At 49.2% G+C, this 20,552-nt stretch overlaps 7 protein-coding genes across 7 annotated transcripts; 4 read left to right on the top strand and 3 right to left on the bottom strand.

The window, feature by feature from the left end:
• Window positions 1–944: 944 nt before the first annotated feature.
• CONPUDRAFT_75426 (uncharacterized protein) lies at window positions 945–6,426 on the bottom strand (the record flags this gene model as incomplete). Its single annotated transcript, XM_007773660.1, has 16 exons — window positions 945–1,014; window positions 1,070–1,437; window positions 1,539–1,919; window positions 1,970–2,223; window positions 2,293–2,791; window positions 2,847–2,882; window positions 2,936–3,177; window positions 3,375–3,474; window positions 3,530–4,017; window positions 4,073–4,276; window positions 4,333–4,380; window positions 4,443–4,466; window positions 4,542–4,734; window positions 5,007–5,105; window positions 5,338–6,242; window positions 6,297–6,426. 16 exons carry the CDS (start codon window positions 6,424–6,426, stop codon window positions 945–947), a joined length of 4,041 nt encoding a protein of 1,346 aa, XP_007771850.1.
• A 1,559-nt stretch (window positions 6,427–7,985) lies between these two features.
• CONPUDRAFT_61543 (uncharacterized protein) lies at window positions 7,986–9,190 on the top strand (the record flags this gene model as incomplete). The annotated part of the gene is made up of 2 exons (XM_007773571.1): window positions 7,986–8,512; window positions 8,569–9,190. Coding segments are annotated over 2 exons (1,149 nt in total), but the record flags the coding sequence as incomplete, so codon positions are not given.
• Window positions 9,191–11,152: 1,962 nt separating this feature from the next.
• CONPUDRAFT_156779 (uncharacterized protein) lies at window positions 11,153–11,602 on the top strand (the record flags this gene model as incomplete). The annotated part of the gene is made up of 2 exons (XM_007773787.1): window positions 11,153–11,253; window positions 11,305–11,602. 2 exons carry the CDS (start codon window positions 11,153–11,155, stop codon window positions 11,600–11,602), a joined length of 399 nt encoding a protein of 132 aa, XP_007771977.1.
• Window positions 11,603–12,250: 648 nt separating this feature from the next.
• On the bottom strand, window positions 12,251–13,525 carry CONPUDRAFT_75424 (uncharacterized protein; the record flags this gene model as incomplete). Its single annotated transcript, XM_007773659.1, has 3 exons — window positions 12,251–12,571; window positions 12,699–13,187; window positions 13,283–13,525. The coding sequence occupies 3 exons, from the start codon at window positions 13,523–13,525 to the stop codon at window positions 12,251–12,253; spliced, it is 1,053 nt and encodes a 350-aa protein (XP_007771849.1).
• Window positions 13,526–14,218: 693 nt separating this feature from the next.
• Window positions 14,219–14,780, top strand: CONPUDRAFT_75423 (uncharacterized protein; the record flags this gene model as incomplete). The annotated part of the gene is made up of 3 exons (XM_007773658.1): window positions 14,219–14,324; window positions 14,384–14,463; window positions 14,514–14,780. The coding sequence occupies 3 exons, from the start codon at window positions 14,219–14,221 to the stop codon at window positions 14,778–14,780; spliced, it is 453 nt and encodes a 150-aa protein (XP_007771848.1).
• Window positions 14,781–15,035: 255 nt separating this feature from the next.
• Window positions 15,036–15,527, top strand: CONPUDRAFT_75422 (uncharacterized protein; the record flags this gene model as incomplete). The annotated part of the gene is made up of 2 exons (XM_007773657.1): window positions 15,036–15,227; window positions 15,297–15,527. The coding sequence occupies 2 exons, from the start codon at window positions 15,036–15,038 to the stop codon at window positions 15,525–15,527; spliced, it is 423 nt and encodes a 140-aa protein (XP_007771847.1).
• A 1,197-nt stretch (window positions 15,528–16,724) lies between these two features.
• CONPUDRAFT_28127 (uncharacterized protein) lies at window positions 16,725–17,009 on the bottom strand (the record flags this gene model as incomplete). The annotated part of the gene is made up of 1 exon (XM_007773541.1): window positions 16,725–17,009. A coding segment is annotated over one exon (285 nt), but the record flags the coding sequence as incomplete, so codon positions are not given.
• Between the last annotated feature and the right edge of the window lie 3,543 nt (window positions 17,010–20,552).

Raw genomic sequence — 20,552 nt, 5'->3', positions numbered from 1 at the left:
TCGTTTTCCGGTATTTGTTCATTGTTTTTGCTTCCGGACTTGTCCTCGTTCTTTACATTTCTCACTTGTGGTTTGGATCTCGATAACAACAAAATCGACTGCTCACATTGGACTTTGTCTTCGCATCTGATTCCCTCACAATTTCCTTACCATCGTTCGCCTTTGTATGTACATCTACCCTTGTGTTCCATACGCGCATTTGTCCTCGTTCTTTACATTTCTCACTTGTGGTTTGGATCTCGATAACAACAAAATCGACTGCTCACATTGGACTTTGTCTTCGCATCTGATTCTCTCACAATTTCCTTACCATCGTTCGCCTTTGTATGTACATCTACCCCTGTGTTCCATACGCGCAATCAGAAACTTGTTCGACGTTACGCGTGAACCGCAAATATTGATGTTGCGCACGAATGGCATTATAGGTACGCGGACAAAATGTCCGCACCTACTCGCTATCATTGCTTCTATACATAGGACAGGCACTTGGTGAGTATGCCGAAGGCAGCGTACGTTGTGCAGGTTCAAGTTCAAACCCCGGGGTTTGCTAGGTATTGACAGACCTTGTCAGAGCTAGCTAGACCTTGCGTCGCATTGCTTGGTTTTGAGAATCTTGGCAATTTCTCCAAACAAATCGCTCGTCTTATTACTGCATATCAGGGAGTATAACAGTGCTTTTGTTCAGACACCCGGGTCTGACATCAGGGCGTCTGACATAATTTGGTTGAGCACGCTACGGAAGCCCAGCCGTGATGATGAAGTTACACAATCTCAAGGAAAACAAATAATTGACAGTGGGAATATCAAAAACGTTGCTATATGAATTGGCTTGCCATTGGCCAGCATGAATGAATATCTATCTGAGACCTGCAATTTTGTATAATCGATGATAACACCGGACAATGCTACAACGCCGCCGAGCACGAAATATGGAGATTGCGTTATCACTTCTGACCCACTTGAGGTGGTAATCTATCCGTTCTTCCTTTGATTCCCCGATAGCGTTCTGCATAGCTACGTTATTTAAGGTCAGTGGGAAAAAGTCCAGCGATGTTTCAGTATCGCATACCTTAACACTGCCTTGCTGAGCGGGAGTAGGATTGGTTCGTACATTTCCAGTGCCTTTTGCTCACCAGACGTGAGTGTCTGAAGGTATGATTCCGCATACCAGTTTTTTGGTAATCCCTTTGGCGCAGTAGACTCCGAAGCCACCCTCGTAGAAGGAACTCGCAAATGAGGGAAAGCACCTTTCCCAGCCCTCCCATTTTCGTTGAATCGCGTTGAAAGATACGCCAGGTCTAATGTTCGTAGCCAATGAGTTACCTGCTCTGATCTCCAGATAGGATTAGTAATGACGTAGCGAGGCGGCGATGAAGTGCCGTCGAGTTCATCCTCGCTCATCGCACATAATGGCATGTGCTCCCAAACCTTCTGAAACTGATGTAGATCAGGATGGGCGTGACAAGCCAACATGCGACGTTCACGGAGCTGGGAGTGGTTAGCTGGCACATCAACTGAAAGCAAATACTCAGGCTTACAGAACGCTTTCTGGACAACATTGCTTTCGTGGCCGCATCATCGTTGCGCTTCTGGCGAGTTATACTGATGCTTCCTGCATTGATTGCCGCAAACTGAGTACGCAGAGCGACCGTATGGGTTCCGAACATCTTCTCAACTGCGCGAGTATCTTTGAAATCGTGGTTTTTCGTGAAGTCTTCCGCAAAGATTTTGATGGCCTGTCTATTCCAGGGCGAAAGAGGAAAGCCATGGATGTCAAGGCGGAAATCCTCAACAGTGGGCCCCACATGTTTTTGCACACGGAAAAGGGTGATATCCTCCTTACGAGGGACACCCTTGGGGAAAGGACTAGTTATATCTGCTCTTCCTAATAGTTTCAGCGCGTATTTTCTTATTTGATCCTGGCCATGATGTAAGGCAAGAACATCCACGAGTGTAAGTAATGGCACACCTGTATTATTAATTTAGACTGTTTTCGGTGAACTTTTTGAGTCTTGTAAGGACCTTGAGCCGGCACAGCGGGTGACTTGGCAAGGTTATGATCAGACGCTTTGGGAACAGCTGGTGTTACTGGATTGATCGAAGGTCCTCTAGCGGCAGGCGTTCGTCTCGGCTCCCCTGATATGTGGGCGGCGGTAGTTGCCGTGGTTGGCGGTCCTCCGTTAGCAGATGTTTGAGATCGTGTGGCTGGCCTCTTTGCGCTTCCTGCGACGTTGGTCAGTTCATGAGGAAACATTTCTGAGGTTTCCTCATCGTTGAACGTCTGAGGCGTACCTGGATTCGTTAGATAATCGTCGACGGCTGATGTTGGGGATTGTATAGTTCCGCCGCCAGTAGCAGATCCTTTGTCGACAGACATCTGCTCGCAAATCACTTCATTCGAAGACAACTGATTAGCGGGTGTCAAAGAGTTCGAAATGAGTTTCTCGGATGACGCCTGGCGAGGTCCTGACTCGACGTTGATGGAGGTCTTTGCCAATTCTTCGGTAATTATGTGCACGCTGCTGGAGCTAAAGCCGCCAGGGACGTCATTGTTGTGTGACGTTTTTTCTGCTCGAGTGGCTTGCTTTTTGAGGTGATTGAGATTACTGAGAAGGCATGAGATAAGTAGAGCAATGTCGCCTTTGAATGGAGGGAAATCTCGGCCATGCAAAGGCCTTTGGCCCGCAGTAGGATTACCCGACACTGGACCTTGTTCAGGCTCAGTGAGGACACTCTCATACTTTCTAACGTATGAGAATAAGAGTGCCAGGTCTTCATGCGATGCAATGTCCTATTTCGTCAAAATTTATCAAATATGTCAGCTAGCAGAGGCTTGAGTTACTGACCTGCGGCGAACTGGCCAAGTGCTTCAAAGCCTCTTCCTAAAGTGAAAAGAACATGAGGTTGAATACGGATATTAAAATACACCGCCCACCATGTTAAAGGAATCCATCTGCGTCTCTGGCTCATTATGTGCGAGACGCTGGTTCGTGTGCTCTCTGACGTTCTGATCGGTATACTGGGCCTTGCTTGCCGATGGTCCGGTTCCTCTAATAGGTGCCTTGCCTTTGCCTTCTACTTGTACTTGATCCCCGTTATGAACTTTTGATGATACGGGTCTAATCAGGAGATGGCCCATTCTGTGATCCATCACCTCAGTCATGGCGACATCATCATCTATGTACAGATATCAGAGGATTCCCTGATCCGCTGATAGATAGTACCTTTCTGCACAATACTTTTATCCCCACGTGATGGCTGTCCCGGCGATGACTGAGAAGGTTGTGCAGCTGAAACCCACTGTCGTAAGTCTGAGGTATTGACGTGGTGGAAGTGGAAACACTTGCCTTCCATCGTCGGAATGAAAAACTTACCATTTCTAACCTGCATAGCCTGGGAGGGGGAGCAGATAGAATTTGGATCTGCTAATGGGCGCAGGTAGTCGTACTCCGTTTGTTGGTAATTGTAATCCGTCTGTTGATTGGCTTATTTAGATAAAGTGATCGAAAACAGTTGAAAAGCAATATACCATGTCTTTGCTTGAAACCGATGCTTCAGCTAGCTCCTTCTCGATATGTGCAGCACTATCGGACTCCGAAGAGATATCCGAGGAGACTGACTCGATATGAGCAAAAGGAGACGGTGACATAGCTAGCTCCTTTTCGATATGTGCAGCACTATCGGACTCCGAAGAGATACCCGAGGAGACTGACTCGATATGAGCAAAAGGAGACGGTGACATTTGCCTTGCCCGGGAGGTGTCACGAAGAACGTCTGAGCTCTTGGTGGCGAGTTGCTTGGCAATGAGACCGTGATTCTGATCCTTCTGATCGTCTACTTGTTTGGAAATGACCGCCGATGTACCGGGAGTGGTTAATACTGGCTGGCTGCCGGAAGGACATAGATGATTTTGTGAGGCCTCAAGTGGCATGGCTTGACCAGCGAGTAGATCTCGTTGTGAGGTGCTATCGTAGAGTATAAGCGGCGTGACGTGTCTCTGCTGATCTGGTAAACTGCCTGGTGAAGGATAGTATATTAACGATCGCGATCCCAGTGCGCTCAGATAAACTACCTTGGACAGGCGCAAGGTTCGTGTCTGCGGGCAGATCATGATTTACAGGAATAGTTGATGCTGCCTGCCTGCCGGAAGGATAAAGATGATCCTGTGATGCTTCAAGTGACACGGCCTGATCAGCGAGTAGATCGCGCTGTGAAGTACGATCATAGAGTATGAGCGGCATGGCGTATCTCTGTTGGTGTGGTGAACTGCCTGGTCCTGAAGGATAGTATATCAACGATCGCTATCCCAGTCGCGGCACTTAGATAAAGTACCTTGGGCAGTAACTGGCATGTCTTCGGTCTGCGGATCCGGGTAGCTGCCTGGGCCCGAAGGGTAGGATATCAACGATCGCTATCCCAGTCATAGCACTCAGATGGGTTACCTTGGGCAGGCACAAGATTCGCGTCTGCGGGCAGATGATTTCCAGGTTTAGTTTTTTTATTAAGGAAAAGCAGATCCAATTCCTCAAGTCTGAACATACTGTAGGTGACGGCCTCCATGGCTGCTTCATCGTTGTCAGGGACGACCTCCATGGCTGCTTGTTCGTTGTTAGTAGCGACCGCCCAGGGTGCCAGTCCGCGTGTTTCAAGTTCGTTGAGCGAGAAAGGCAAAACCGTATCATCAGTTTGTGCATTCTCATCTCGAGTATGCTTATAATCCCTCCAGCCCGTGACCTGGTCGTCAGGGTGCGGTAGTGCTTCTGTAGATGGTGTACGAGATCGAAAAGGAGGACGGTGGAGTCGCTTTCCAGTGCTTTTTCGGGGTTTCATTGGATTTCCGAGTCGGGAACCTCTGCGAGTAGCGTGATGATTTTCTACAGAGGGTTGTGCGGCGCTGGTATGACCGCGCCGGGCAGCAGCCCGAGTGAGGGGAGGCGACATGCTGAGCGTTCAGAGGAGACGGGGATATGTGGCTAACGCTGGAGGGTCAGTCAATTGCGACTTACAAGGCCGATGGCGAAGGACACCGGTCGGAGTTTGTTTGACCACCAGCCGAGTGGCTGGTAGACGAACATGGGCTCTGTGAACCTGACTTCCTCTAATACCTTACATATCGTGATCAATGTATGAGTAATCGCTCTGGAGGGATGTAAGTCAAAGTTGCGATGCCGATGACTAAGTACACTAAGATTACGAATTTTAGTTAGGTCTGAGCTGCAGTCATTACGTACAGGCAATGTACTATCAAGTTTACTAATGGCGATTAGACTAAAATCCGTGTACCCTGACTCTGTAAAGACAGCTCGAGCTTGAGCCCCAATTAGAGCGAATATCTACCACCACAGTCCTGAAAGTAATGCCTAGAGAGGTGACATATTCTGGAACATAAAAGGTCTGAACATGCTCGTAGTGCGCGGTATCATACTTGAATTTGGAAATTTGAACGAAAGTATGCCTTTGGCCAGCATGTGCGGAGAAGCAGTTCTCTGAACACAGTGTAAGAGAGGAATCTAACAAAGGTAAGTCGTCTTCGGAAATTAGACCCCATATGACAATGTCCTTTGGTGCCCGAGTGATCTCTGCGTCTGTCAGTAGATCGGAGGGGGGATTGTCAATACTGATAGCTTTGACGTGCAAGGTTTCTGCTAGAAGAAGCCCAATCTGACCTTGGGATCCTTCGAATGACCAGCAATTTCCGACGGAGATATCACCGTCAATAGCGACCGTAGGCGGATTGATGTGATTGTACCGGATATCCCAGCCAATGGCGTGGTGAATCCACTGGGAAAACCAAGTGTGGTCGGGGAGCGAGCGAGTGGGGGACGTTAGTTCTGGAACCACATCACCACCTCGGCCTCGTAATGCGTAGTCGGTTTGACCAAGAATATCTTTGGAGTGTCGGTTCATAGCTGATTCCATAGCGGCTGCCTGTTGAGATAACGCAACGGCCAGAGACTCTTCGTTTGCTAGAAAGCGATCCTCTAATTGCTGTAGGCGCCGTTCCAGTCGATGCTCCCAGATCATGTTTGAGGGCAGTTCCCGTCGAGACGCGCCACTAGCTGGAAGGCCGGGTAGTCCACACTCTCTAGAACCAGCTAATAAAATGGAGAAAACGAGAGCAACGGCCACGAGGGTGAGACGATGTAAGACCACAGTTAGAGTGGCTCGAAGGAGATATAGCATTCCCTTGCGGATGATTTGTTTAGGAATTTCAGCATCAGCACTCCGGGCCACGTCCAAATCTGATGGTGTTGTTCATGGGTATGTATGGAAATGGCATGCGAGAATGGACACACCTTTAATGCGGCTCACTGATATAGTGCGCACAGAGTCAGTTGAGGTTGAATTTTTTTTGCCGGGGAAGGGACCATGAATGGCAAAGCGATCCATGGTGTACCGAGAGCGACGGCTTGAAGACGTAGCCATGATTATTCAGGGTGATGTATTCCGGGAAAGCAACTTGAAGGAGGTGAGGGTGCGCAGGTACAGACTGTGTGCGATTGATTGCATTAATATTGAGCGCTTAAGTGAGCACCCGCCACGGCAGTAGTAACTAAACCAATCATAGCTTTAGCCAAGCTTTAGTACTGTCTTTTATTTTCTTTGTCGTCTTTGTTGTAGTTGTCACTCAAGCATGTCCTGAAGCTCTTCATACGCTGGATTTCATAGAATCTATGTATGATTATATCATCGATCCGACCATGGATGCTTCTCAGGACTACGGGAATATCTACGATCTTCTTCACCCGAAAACACGACTCGGAAGCTCCTTCGTCATTCTTTAAACCAGTCAAAGAACATGCCTAAAACTGACCTTTTGACCGCTCACCATGGGACTTCGGCCCGGGCTCCATCTTCAGAACACAAATGAGTGCCGTATGTATTTTGGGATCACCTCTCAAAACTCTGGCTTGACCCCCTCGAAAGGATCTGGTAGCGCCAGAAGTTGGCATTCGAGATGGTCCCAATGACGAACATAGAGCGAAGCCTCTGGCTGAGCACGTGTCAAGGTCTGCTAGGAGACTATGACGAACACATCATCTGATGCACCTCGACACTTCATCTCAAGTTCGAAAAAGATGATGATTTACCTATGTCGAACTTTGCCACCATCTCGACTCTCTTTTGTATGGCTTCCGCTGGAGCGATCTGTTAGTTAAAACGTCTCATTGGTAGACAACTTCAACATACACGTGTAAGTCACCCGAAAAAACGTGCTATGTAACCGTGTCCACCTTTTCGACAACATAGTATTAGAGATAGCGTAATCAACCTTCAACTTCAGCGTACATCATGTATACAGCAGAAGCGTGCATTTACGATGGCCCTGGTGACAGTGAAGGACCAGGGCTTGTTACCATTCAAATATAGCCATCTGTTCGATGCCATATGTGTACGTTTGTGCAGCTGTTAACTAGTAACGCCGTGCGCGTGGTAGACCATCGAGCCTTTGCGTTAATGCATCCGTGTTTTATCGCTCCAAATTTGCAGGACGATCAAAAGTCGGGTTAAAATTCTACACCCTTTGAACCCTGCTACTCCCAAGCCTTGCGCTGCTACTATCCTACCAATGCTAGACTCAGTGGGTCCGGAGGTACGAAACATTATTTATACCCCCTACAATACACCTAACGCAGTTTCCCACTGCTTGTATTCTAAAGAATTCCAAGCCCACTAGTACTACTGTAACTGCCGAGGACCGCAACAGCAGTATCTGGGAAGATATCTCGGATGATAGTCTTCCCAGTGGCAAGCCACAATCGGGAAAACTGCCTTCAGGTGTTAATAGGGTATCAGCTGCGATATTTCAACTACGCCGCCCAAAACGGAACACAGCGAAACACAACCTGCCTCGTCCTCCTCGTTCCTCGCATTCCCCCACGTCTCCTAACTTGGTTCCCTTCCCACTCCAGCATGTACACATCAAAAATCGTCCATACTTACGTGCGACTACTATCGAGTCAGCAATAGCGACGTTTCGACATGGTTTTTACCATACGCTCAGATATGCCATGGACATTGCTATCCCCGCCGTCCGTGCGTTCCGGCGACCACTGTCCCTTTTTCTTTTCATATGGATGCTTGCATGGGCCACCGCTCAAATCTCGGAAACCATACGCACGGCATTATCCCCTCTATGTGTTGTTCCTGGAATATCTTCTAGCCTCCTATGCACTACCCAAACCTTTGAGTCTCACTCACTAGACACCAGGCCAAACATTTCGGGAGATCAGTCAAGGAAACCGCAGCAGATTGACTTTCCAGAACTTATGCGTATCCAGGAAGGCACTTTCGATCATTTGATGTCTAACGCCATCGGTGGCGTCGGCTTGTCTCTTGAAGTGCGCAAGGCTGAGCTTGTGACTAGCGATCTCAGCTTGCTTGTACGAAACAGCGATTTGAAGAGTCGCGACCTGCTTGCTGATCTTCTCGATGCATTCGTGAAAGATGCAAAGAAGACGGCGAAAGGGCTTACACGACTAGGGGCCAAAGTAGGAGGTGCCGTCGACCAGTACGTTTTCATTGCTTCGCTAGACAAAAAATAGACTAGTGCTGATAATCTCACAGTGTCACAGCTGTTAACAGCTATACAATGCAAATTGTTCAAGAGGCTCACGCCAATACGCAGTCTCGTTTCGCTCTCGTTGCCCTAATTCCTGCGTTTAGAGGCACCTTGTCTCGTGAAATGGTTCTCGAAGCATTTACAGACGCCATGGAAACACTTTCGGCGGCAATCGCACGGCTCATCATCGAGGCCGAAATATCCCTTGCCGACCTCACCGTGCTAGAAGAAGATCTAGCTGCTATTCAGGCAATTGTCGTGCGCGAATTTGGCTCGGTCACTCGCGAGAAGGATGAGCTACTAGCTCACCTTTGGACAGTTCTGGGTGGTAATAGGCAGGAGGTTCGATCCTATGATGACAAACTTGCCCTACTTCATCATCTGGGCGAGTACAGGAAGCGGGCACTTGCACACATCATCGCAGCATTGCAGACTTTAAATATGATGAACGAGGACATGGAGGACTTACGAGAGAGGGTTGCTGCTCCAGACCTTACACGTGGACGCGTCCCTTTAACGGTGCATTTAGAGAGTATCCAACATGGTTTGGAAAGACTCAAGGAAAAACGGGTTCAGTCAAAGGAGATTGGAGAGGCGCTTTTTCGGAAAGAGATTACTATCGAATAGTAGGGCGCTACATTCGTGTCTGTGTACATATCCAATGTTGAAATGAAGATTGGGAGGACAGCGAGCAGAGGGAAGATGTGTTGGTCACGAATACAAGCAGCAATTAGTTGGGAAACTCATCCAGCATGGTAACTTCGATCATGATGGACGTGTGCGGAAAGAACATCATTGTAAGCACTTATCTTCGTACTATGGGTGAATTGATCATCGTGACGGCGCACCAGAGCTAGTAGGCGGTGGGCTTCGCTGGCGAAGCGCCCGAAGTCAGCGATCGTCGAGCCAGTGGGAAGAAAGGGATAAATAAGTATGGAGCTTTTGGACTCACCATTCAGCTCGCATATGGTCGCGGGTACCGGAGGTGCGAGAAAACTGTTTGCCTGGTGAGATTGTGTGTGCGAGGGTCCTATTATCGGCTCATGACATGCAACCCGTTGCATAATGGGAGTACACATTTGGTGAGAGAGTGGGAGGAACGGATGGAGGACAGGGGGGGATGTCGCTAATGGAGGGAGAAGAGAAAGGGAGATGTAGATCTTCAAGTACATCTTATGTGTCCTTGGTAGCCCTCGCGAGCTAAAAGTAAGTGGTCGAGGCGAGCTGGGGAGAAAGAGATAGCTTACCTCCTTAGCCTTGCATAGATCGCGCTTGCTACTCACGAGCGAGGTCGACTGACAAGGTGAACAAGATGGGCTATGGCGATCACGAGGACATGTCAGAGGGGAGTCCATGACAGTCTCCTACGAAATCAAGTGTCTCCTTGATGTGGATCGGCCTCCCCGCATGGCCGGGCCATGAAACCTGGTTATGTAAAACAAAGCCTAGTATTTCAGTGCGTACTTGACTGAATATGCTGCCTCTGGAGGCAAATGCTCTGCGCCCTGCATCCCAGTTGAGAGGACCGTGATCAGCCTATCAAGTCTATCCGACCCGTCGGTGGGCGGGGGGACGTACGGCCATGCAATGAGTCTTTCATAGCGCTTCAGCTTCTGATTCTGCGGAAGGATGGGGGCCGTGGTGAATACGCCTGGAAGCGCGATGAAACAGGTCACAACGAGATTGCCTACGTAGCCTTTTGGATGATTCGTACGAGTTAGTTGTGAGCTGATGATGAAGGATATATGGGAGTTGCCTTTGTAAGCCCGACGTCTGTGACACCTCAACAGTAAGGAGAACTGCGCTACCGGGACTGCGGAAGAATTAAGGCAACTTTCAGTCAGACGGCGCAACCTCAGCATCCTGAGCAGCTTACTTTGCTTATCAAGAGAGATTTGCTGCCTAATCAATGTTCAACTTTCAAACGTTCAATGGGTGGCCAACGTTGACGCGATTTGAACCGAGTTATCCGCCGACCCCGGTTTCGAGCAGATTCAGATAGGCGCACAGATTCGTAGAGCATGTCCCCGATCGCATGTTCATGGTTGGTTCATGGTAAGTCACGATGGTGGGAATCGGACTTTGAAAAATACCGTAGGACACGCAAGCTCATAGACACCTGGCTTTTCCCTCCCATGAACGCAGTCGCCTGCGTGGGTTCGACGTCGCACACGTCGCCCGAAGCCCCTTGAAGCGCAGTCGCCAGCGCAAATGGCTCCCCCTTCCCTCTGGGTCTAACACCCCCGCTTTGGCTGAAGCGAATGACGCTTACGCCAGCACTCACGTCTTCTCGTTTCGGGCCGCCGAACCCTTCTTACCGCCTGTCCTGGCTGAAAACTTCGTGTGCTTGGCTAGTTCCTTCACCCGCAACCCTTGGTCATGTTAGTGGCATCTTCTTCTGGTGCTCGAATCATACAACCCCGTTCACGAATGTACCAATCACGCTCTCCTCGGCATACAGGTCAAGATGGTCACCGGCGCTCAGCTCGCCATCGCCAAGGAGACATATTGTTGTTGTGACGATATGAACCGAACCAAGGCTAGCAAGGATGGACCCCTCCCTGTAGCAGTCGCATACCCAGCGACGACATGATCCTCAATGCCGATAGTTTTGCTGGAGTCTTCACGGAACAACAGTTCGAGATTGTCAAGCACCCCCCGGAGCCTCGGCCACCTCTACGCTATGATGGGTGACGATGCTAACGATGCCCACACCCGACCTCAGCTCATGCCAATGGCAGTATTGTCGCCGGGGGTGCCATTGCCGATGCTCGCACTGCTGTCCCCATCATTCGCACTCAGTCCCGCGGCGCCTTATTCCACCAGTCGGTGGATTTCGGACCGCGTCTCGTTCATCTGTCGCGCTGCCCGCACGCTGAGTTCGGCCGCAAGGTCTCGATGAAGTCCGAAGAACTCTGGCGTTTCTTATCAATCCAGGCCCAGCGTACTGAACAAACCCTGGCTCGAGCGGAGCCGCGCTGTCTAGAGTATGACAGAGTCCATATTCCCGCACCTGCTATACCCACAGCGGGACCGTAACCTATGTCTTGTTCCCGGACTCGATCGTTTACATCTGGTGGTAGCCCTCTCGTTACTCCGCCTGCTACATGGATTCATTTATCTATATAGTTCCCATGCTTACTGGCATCGGATACCCTCGTTGTTCGGATCCCTTCTTTTCTAGTTCCAGTGGTCAATACCTACTTAGTAGGGTTCGATTATGCTTTACCCTCATTCGCAGGCTGCTTCTCATGATTATATTATATCTCACTCTACCCCTGTCCCATTGTTCGCGTTAGCTGGACTGCCGCCGTGTTTTGGAGCGCCAAACGAAGTTGGTTCTTTTCATGAGCGATAGTGTGTTTCACTGGATGATCAGGTCTCGCATGTAGCCTTGGCTGCGAAGTTACATGTAGGGAGTGGGAGGATATGAATGGAAGCAGCGTTCTCTGGTAGATGTGTCACCCTCGTGCTTTGTTGCTCATGTTTAAAGCGAGTGGAATTCCGCCATCCTTCTGATAATGGTGCGATGCCAGGATTTCTCAGATAATGAGAATGTGACGGGACAAATGTTTTCCCACAAATGTATATGCTTTGTCTGGTGTCCGCCGATTTGCTGGTCCATCGATAGAATTAGATTGAGTACGTCCATGAGTTTACAAGCTTGGTAACTAATCCTGGTAGGGGCTACTCAAGCGACAAACTCCCCAAGCGCTCCATAGACGCATGCAATTCCTGTTCTTGTTGCCACCGGGCCAGTCTCTTCATTGCACGCTCTTTCACCTCCTTTGTTGTAGCTGTAGCAATTTTCTTCGGTATCTTCGATAACGATCTCTTCTTATTGATGTCAGATTGAGCGGACAAAAAATGCCGGTGGCGTTGAAGGGCATGCTGAGCTGCCAGAATCCTATTGTAATACTTGTATGCTTCGACAAGGTGCCTGCGATATTCCTGTCGGGCCGTGTTGGCTGCATAAACTATGGAAGCTTGCGGAAGATTGATCGGATCCTGCGGTGACATTATGGATATTAGCACTCTGAGCACGTCAAGGTCGTCATAACATGTGAGAAAGGTGATGACATTGGGGTATTGTTGAAGCGCAAGTTCCACGTAAGTCACCTGTCGAGACACGTACCGGTTCTTTTTTATCTGAAAGGCCTGGGTCAGGCAAACACAGTGCTGCCCAATCCAAGGTCTGGTCAATACTGTCGTCCTGAACCTGGCCATCCAACCCCTCTGCGACACTTGGAAGGGCCGGAAATGGCAGAGGGAGTGCAGGTGGAGCTTCCATGATGTCTTCGGTCAATGGAAAGTCAATGGGGGCTTCTTGTTCGGGCTGGCTCCTCCCAATGGGAGTCTTCTCGTCTGACCGTTCTGTGCAGATTTCTGTTGGAGTCTCTTCAGGTTGCGGCGGTGTCAGATCGGCTGTTTCATTGAATGCAACGAGACTGGACTCAGACTCTACAGCGATCACTGATGCGTCACTCAAGGGGGTAACACGATGAGTGATTTCTTCGCCGTGAGCGTAGACCATATTCTTGGTGCGATTTGCTGACTCTGAAGCGCTTGCGTCACCACTGATTTTCGCTTTGCCTTGTTCAGCTAAGTTCAGAATATCAATAAGCTGTTGGACTGATGAGTAATTAGATTCAAGGCAATGGACAAACCCTGATGTTTTGTATGTGACTTCAGTACAGCACTTGGTTTCGACGGACGGACATCAGCAACTTTGAAGTCTTTCTCGGCACGTCGACGAGACCGGCGAAGAGGTAGCGCTGGAGCCGGCTCGGCTGTGGAAGCCCGCTGACGATGGTCTTTGTATTGTTTCCTAGAGGTATTAGGTTTTGGCTTGGTATTGAATGTCGCCGGGGTTGTCCGCCGGCGCTTGCTGGGAACAGACGGTAAATCTTCATTATCAGCTTCGTGTCCTGGATTATTCGTACGACGGTGACCGGATGTCATAGAACGTGTGGTGCGCTGACCACCGTGCTGAGTACGTGAGCTTTGCTGAGATTACGTCGCTTTGTGAGTCCCTCGAAGAGCTTGAGGGCGTATAGGAGAGCTTACGAGTCCTTGGCTGGGCTCCAGAGGGCTTGGTAGACCCGTGTGACCCATCTGGAAGGAGGGGGTATATACTAACCTTTAATCGTAAGAAAACATATGTGTTGTTAAAATTTACCTACGTTACTCGCCGTTGACCGGGTCGTTGGCTGTTTTGGTGAGCGAGAAAGCGCCGACCGAGAGAGGAGAGAAACGTTAACGTTGTGACAACGGCGCACCGACGCACATGAGACCGGCAAAATGTGACAGAATTCTCTCTGATATACTGTATAGTACCAGCCAAGTCTTCGGTGTTCCCACTTGTGAAAATCCATCACACACCAAGTTGCGCGACGCCTTGAAATATTGATGGAAAATACGATATCTTAGCCTGTCCGATGTCCGGACTGCTCCGAGATGCAGGATGGCACGCTCGTCAAGCTCGGAATTGCAAGTTACTAGTAGTAGCCAGCAGCACCAGCAATATTGATACACCTTGAAGCTGTCGGTGCGTCAACGGGCGCATGATACCAACCAATACGCATGATAGTATCCCATCAGATTTGCCGAGAGGCCACGAAAATGGCCAGGACCCGTCTCATTCACTCGACTGACATGCCGCCACCGCCACCACACTTCAATGGAAAGGTCAAGGTCGAGCAACAAATGGGACGCTTCATTGAAACGTACAGACATGCGACGGTGATAATATATGGAACAAGTATGTGTACAGTCCTCCTGACTGAGTATGTTCCTGAGTCGCTGGATGTCAATATTCAGCTTTTATCATTGAGAGCCCTGTATGTAAACAGGGCAAAACCATAACACCAGATTGGAAGGTTTATTCGCAGACATATGAGGTAAGAATGTTGTACATATTCTTTTCTGAGCGGGCTGACCGTTATTCTAGGAGGAGTCAAGCTGGGTCATCGACATACGTGACAAGGAATTTGGCATTGACAAGACCATTGCTAGATTCATATTGTGGTTCAAATCACCAGATATTCATAGTCGTTTTGGTCATGTCATGCACGATTGTCTCGTTTTAGCTTCAGGTACCCCCAGCGAGCTGCGGGGGTGCTCTCCCTTTGATTTTGCAGACATCCAAGAGAACGAATGGAATGAGGCCCGTTTGGTGTCGGACCTTGATGGAGAAGAATGGGTGAAGCCGGGCTAACGGTAGTGATCATATATTTAAAGCACTGTGCTATATTCCTACAAAAAATGGCACTTTATTCGGACGTTTTCATTACAATAGGACGTTCGCTGAGGCCAGGATACAGTGGGCGAGCCAAGGGCGAGCCTTAGCCTCACGTAGGTGCGGCTGAGATTGGTAGAGCTTACATAATCCATCGGATGTTGCGTCAGCCCCCACTTCTTGGTGTGAAGCTAAAGCTAAAGCTTAAACTTGGTGTGCCAGCACCTCGGCCCAATGCCTTCTACGTCCCGGCGAACCCGTCACGAAGCCTCTGCATATAAGCCTTCTGGTCCATCAAGAAACCCTACCAACTATGCTCAGGATAGATACACCCGCTCCAAGAAAGTACAAGAAGCTTCTGCCTCAGGCTCTTCTGATCCACGCAAGCCCGAGTGTGAAGACGACTCGGACGTCCAAATAGAACAGGTGATTGATCATCACACTCCGCTACGAGCGAAGCATTTACCTTTACTTACTTCAAAATATCTCTTATAGCTTACAAACTCTATCACCCGAACCTTAAGCTTAAGTCTGAAGGGCAAGGCTGCTTACGAGTCTTGTTACGAGTTGACGTCAGGGGTTGCATCTACAGGACCCGAAGTTGAATCAGAGGAACTCCAAGAAGCCAATGCGGCATCTGGTGATTCCAAAGCAAAGGCCGAAGAATTAAAGGCTGTTTTGCAGCCTGCGCCTCGTGTAAAAAGAGATGATGTAGGTCTCATCTAGGGTATGAGTGAACCTTTCATAGATCTAACGAACGTACGTTAGGTTCGCCGCAAGATTGTGCAACTTATAACCTGTGCGGTATGTCTAGAACAGATGCAAAGGCCATGGACGTGCGTCTCTTACTGCTTGAACTAAACAAGATTAAGTGCTGATGGTATTCCAGATTCAGCTGCGGCCACACGTTCTGTATTTATTGCATTCGTCAGCTAGCAAAAAACGCCGTCGAACAGTATTATCGGGCTCAGGAAATTCCTCTTCCTAAGTCTACGCCATCTAAGACTGTGATCCAGCTTTTAGAGGGTGGCTTACTTAAGCTACAATGTCCTCTCTGTCGAAGACGAATCACTAGAAGCCCAGTACGTAATGTACTTGCAGTCGAGGTGCTTGATGCTCTCAAAAAGTCTTGATTTTGCTTTCACTTCAACAACTACTTATGTTCTATGATATTCCATTCATTTTGGGAATGATATACAGTGACATGGGGAAATAAGCACTATCAAAGCGAACTGGGGACGAGCGGGACTGCTGGTATGGAAATTATGGAAGTTTCGTGTATCGCTTCCCTAACCAACGAATTGCGTACGCTATGGTCGAGATGGCTCGCACGGGCAAGGCTCCCGTCCAGGAAGATCTTGAGCGCGAGTATGTGGGCGCTTAGCGTTGCGGGTTGTTCTGACAATCTTGGAAAGGGAGCTGGAGGCTGAGACGAGTAGGTGACAGGCTAATAGTCTTCTCATCCGAGGAAGTGGGAGGGTTTGCATAGGTGCAGAGGTGGTGGCGTTTGTAGAATGGATATAAGGGTTACAGACGTTCAGTTCAGTTCAAAATCATCGTTTATTGTCCTCTGAGGCAAGGCCTTATGGTAGACAAATCTAGCGTACGTTAGGGAGAAAACGGGGGAGGGGGTAAAAATTATAATCGGGACGAAACAATAACTTCTGCCGCCGGTATAGGCGGGTTCAGTCTCTAGTGTAGTGAAGCATTGGTAGCAGGTGTGAAAGTAGGTGTGGCGGCGTTGGGATGTTCGTAGATTGTGGTCCGGCCGTGTAAGTAGGGTAAGGTATTTGCGGGGCGCGACAAAGGTTGAGAGAGAAAGGCAAAGGTGAAATCTTACCCACGGGAGACGAGGCAATGGGGCAATGGCTGTTCGGTGGCTGTGGCTAGGCCGCTACTCTTGGCTTTCCGGGGGGGAGGCTCTAAGTTGCCCAGAGAGGAGGCGAAGCGGCCCGTCTCGTGGACGTACTGAAGAAGGGGACGGACGTGCTTCTGGCCGCGCAGGAGCGCGTTGACGTCGACGGCTCTAGTGGTTCTCAACGCCATTTGCAGGCGTTCGCGCTGGGGGCGGTAAGCGTTACACGCTGCGAGGAAATGGTGTACGGATTCCGGAGCGGAGCGGCATGCGGGGCAGAGCGGAGATACCGCTGGGTCAATTCGTGGTAGGAACTTGTTGAGGGCGATGTGCCCCGTGCGCAGGTGGAAAAGGATGGATGAGTGTCGTCGAGGGAGCGTGTTGAGCATAGCCATGAATCCACTGGTTGGTGCTTTAGGCTCCAGGCGCTTGATCGTCAACCAGCGCGGTGAGGCTTTGAGGGCGGTCAGGGCTTCGCGCCGGATGGTGGTGACAAGGCGTTGCTTGGTGGATGACGCGCTGGCGGGGAGGGTTACAGACGTGAAAACATTCAGATGGTTAGGAAAACGCCGACAGGGCCCTTGGGAAGGAAGTGCAGCGTCTGATACAGTGTCATGAGCGGGCGAGATAAATTCTCCACAATTACACACCTTGGAGGCTTCAACTTTCATCCAAAAGGTATTCTAATTGGTAAACTCTTCCATCTTGAAGGGGGATCGATGTGCTCAGCAGTCCCTTGAACGCGTCAAGCCAGAAAAAAGGAGTCTTCGTTGACAGCGTCGCGATGTTCGTCTTTGATTATGAGCAAGCTCGTGACACATTGGTAGAGGCGGAGGTCGCGGACGTCGGTATGGCAAACGTTCTAAGATGCAAGGTGAGCAAGCGCCAAAGTTGATTGGGGGATGTTACACACCTCGGTATCACCCAAGATGCTGAGTGTGACGGGGAGGCAAGGCGAAGAACGGTGCGGATGCAATGCGGACACCGTGATCTCCGAATCACAAACCCCAAAGATTCTGATACCAAACGAAGAGGCCATAAACCCAGGATATCTCACAGAACATTATAGCGACAAGAGTCCATGATCAAGTAGGTGGTGTTAAACCAGTCCGTGCCCCATGCATCACGCACATAGTTCGGACACAAGTTACACTTATGTCACAATTGGTCAGCTTTGGTCACATTTTAGTAGCACGGCATTAAGGTGGGAGTGACGCGTCAGCTGGGCCCCAGTACTCCAGTTGAACGAGCATAATGCATATATAATGGGAACTGGGGAGTTGATCTCACGATTGGTAAGCCAGGTTTTACTTAGTACTTGCGACCAAGTTCGCTAAGCCGCGATCGGTTGTCAGAGTACAAGAAATGAACATGTACTAGTAGCTCACGGCCAAGCGCACGGTTCTGAACTGATTTCACGCAGGTTGACTCCGTCGTAGTCCCTGATCGGCCTGACCACTGGCAGCCCGTTCACCGTCCCCACGCCCTCAGGCTTGACCAGGCTTCGCTTCTACTCGGGTCGGCAGTGATATATGTATACCGTAGGAAGCGCCATCCTCCAGACCTTTGAACGCCGATCACGGTCGAGGTCACGATATCAAACGACGGTAAACCCTCCCTTATGCCTTGCCATCCAAATCGACCTCGTCACTAGTACTAGTAGTGGTCTATCATATTCTTTAAGCTTGATACACTGTTTACCGCAGGTACAGCGGTGATCATCGTTCATCAACAACACGACGGATTTACGAGTCGCTGTCGAACTTGAGCACGAGCTCTGTCTCGGGAACTCAGAAATGATGTTCTTCTTTATTTATGATTATCCACATTCACCTTACGTGCTACTCCAGTTCCCGTAAGAGATGCAAATAAGAAGACCTCTAACGCGTTTCTTCTGCAGGGGATTGATATGCCTAATCTAACTCAATCCACTGTTGCCCATCAAGGTCGGAGACCAGACGAGCCTCGTCCCATTCATTCTCTTGCACGCCTTCGAAGTCAGAAACTAAGGCCCGCCGCGACTGGCTGAGCTTATATGAAGTCAAAGCTATGCAGTCATTCATAACCCGGCCGAAATGGCCATGGATTTCTGTCGAGTTGAACCAGAGTAAGAGTTGAATGATGATATTGCCATACTTTCATTCACGAATGTCAACTGTCCAGTACGATTTTCCCTGTAACAACTGGTTAACCTGGCAACGACAATAGTTTGATTGCGACGAACGTAGGATCCATTCGGGCGAGATGGTTTTGCTTTGTGTCCACGCAGGACAATCAATAATGAAAGCTATATGCTACTAATGTGAGGGACATGGCCGCTTGCAGTGAAAAATCTACTTAATTGTGCCATAGACTATGACCCGCGCATGCCTATATATGCCTTTCGACGTAGAGTCCTATAATCTGCTCGACCTTGACTTTCTCGTTGAAGTGCGGCGAAGGCATTGGTTTGAGAGTGAGTGTTGGAAAGCGGCATCCGAGTCTGCAATTGTGGGTGCCGAAGTGACACTCGCCACTGGGCTCTACATTTATATGCCCGTTACCTTTAAGGCCACACGTACATTTAACCACTGACAAGCGACGCCAAATGATCAAAACCTATAGAGAGCACGTACATCTCTGGAACCAGATTGGCGCGATGGCAAACATGTATTACTAAATTTGCTCCAGCCCGGCATTTATCCTCTTCTCCCTCGAAGAACTACGCAATCTGTGCCAGTTCTAGGGTTTATTGAACAACTCACTTATATACTCGGTTATCTAGATGTCTAAGACCGGATACTCTCCTATTAGTCAGCGGATTAATATTTGCCAATATATAGTAGGGGCCTGCTGGAGCCTTGCAGAACATCTGAATAAAGAACGGAGCAGATTTTTTGGCACAGTGCTCAGCGTGCCGCACGTTGAATTAAAGCTACAAGTAGCAGCTGACGCGGTTATAAGGCATGAATTGACGACAAAGCTCACCGTAACGACTTACGCTAACGAGTAGCTCCGCCGCCAACCGCGACACAATATCAATGCAAGTGGTTCCAAGTCCTTGAATAGTAATTAGGTCTAATTAAGCCTTGCTTCGTTTTTTTTTTGATGCCTTCCACTCAGTCTCAACAAGCCGCCCAAGAACATATATATCGCTATTTAGTGAGGTGTGATCAATTGTATGATCTGCGGTAGTACAGGATCGGTGCTGGATTGAATTACCATCATTTCTTGCGTCGGCGCACACCAGCCCTTAAATTTTAAATCTCTTCCCGCGGCCGCATCAGGGCTTCAGTTATCGCAAAAACTATATATACGTTATCCACAAGCACGATCTGTTCAGAGGTTATCCGTTGTACACCAGAATCCTTAGCGATGAGACTTGCGCCCAGTGCGCCGGAAAGCGTCTATTATAGCCCCAAATTTGCGGTGATCTCGCAGTAATCCCGTAGGATCCGGGAATGTCAATCTCCAGGTGTATACTGCATCTACACTTTCGCGGATCACCCAGTGCCCTGGAAGCTGTGACTAATATTCAGTAATATGATTCAAACTGCCGTATTTCGTAGACCTACCTTCATGGGAAACCCGTGTATAAGCAACTCAGGAGAAATAACAACATGTAAAAGCGTTTCTGATTCCATCCTCAGCGTTAGGTTGTCTAGAGAAGTGTCAAAATTGTAATACCAATCCGGTTGCTGAATCAATTACTTACAATGCCCACTCCCATCATCCGCAATAATAGCAGTCACCGCCTGTCCTCTGATGTCCTCACCATGATCGTTATCTCGACTCACGAACGCGTCCTTTTGAAAGAGAGGGAGTAAGCTCATGCGTGCCGGATTAGAGTTGAGGCGAAATCGGGCGGCGTGATGGAACACTGCAGGGGAAAGAAATAGTATGGGAAGGTGCGCAAC

This window comes from Coniophora puteana, assembly GCF_000271625.1.
Source record: "Coniophora puteana RWD-64-598 SS2 unplaced genomic scaffold CONPUscaffold_11, whole genome shotgun sequence".
In the NCBI taxonomy this organism is placed as follows: domain Eukaryota; kingdom Fungi; phylum Basidiomycota; class Agaricomycetes; order Boletales; family Coniophoraceae; genus Coniophora; species Coniophora puteana.
The sequence above is the reverse complement of the archived record's forward strand: the minus strand, read 5'-3'. Positions and strand labels throughout refer to the sequence as shown.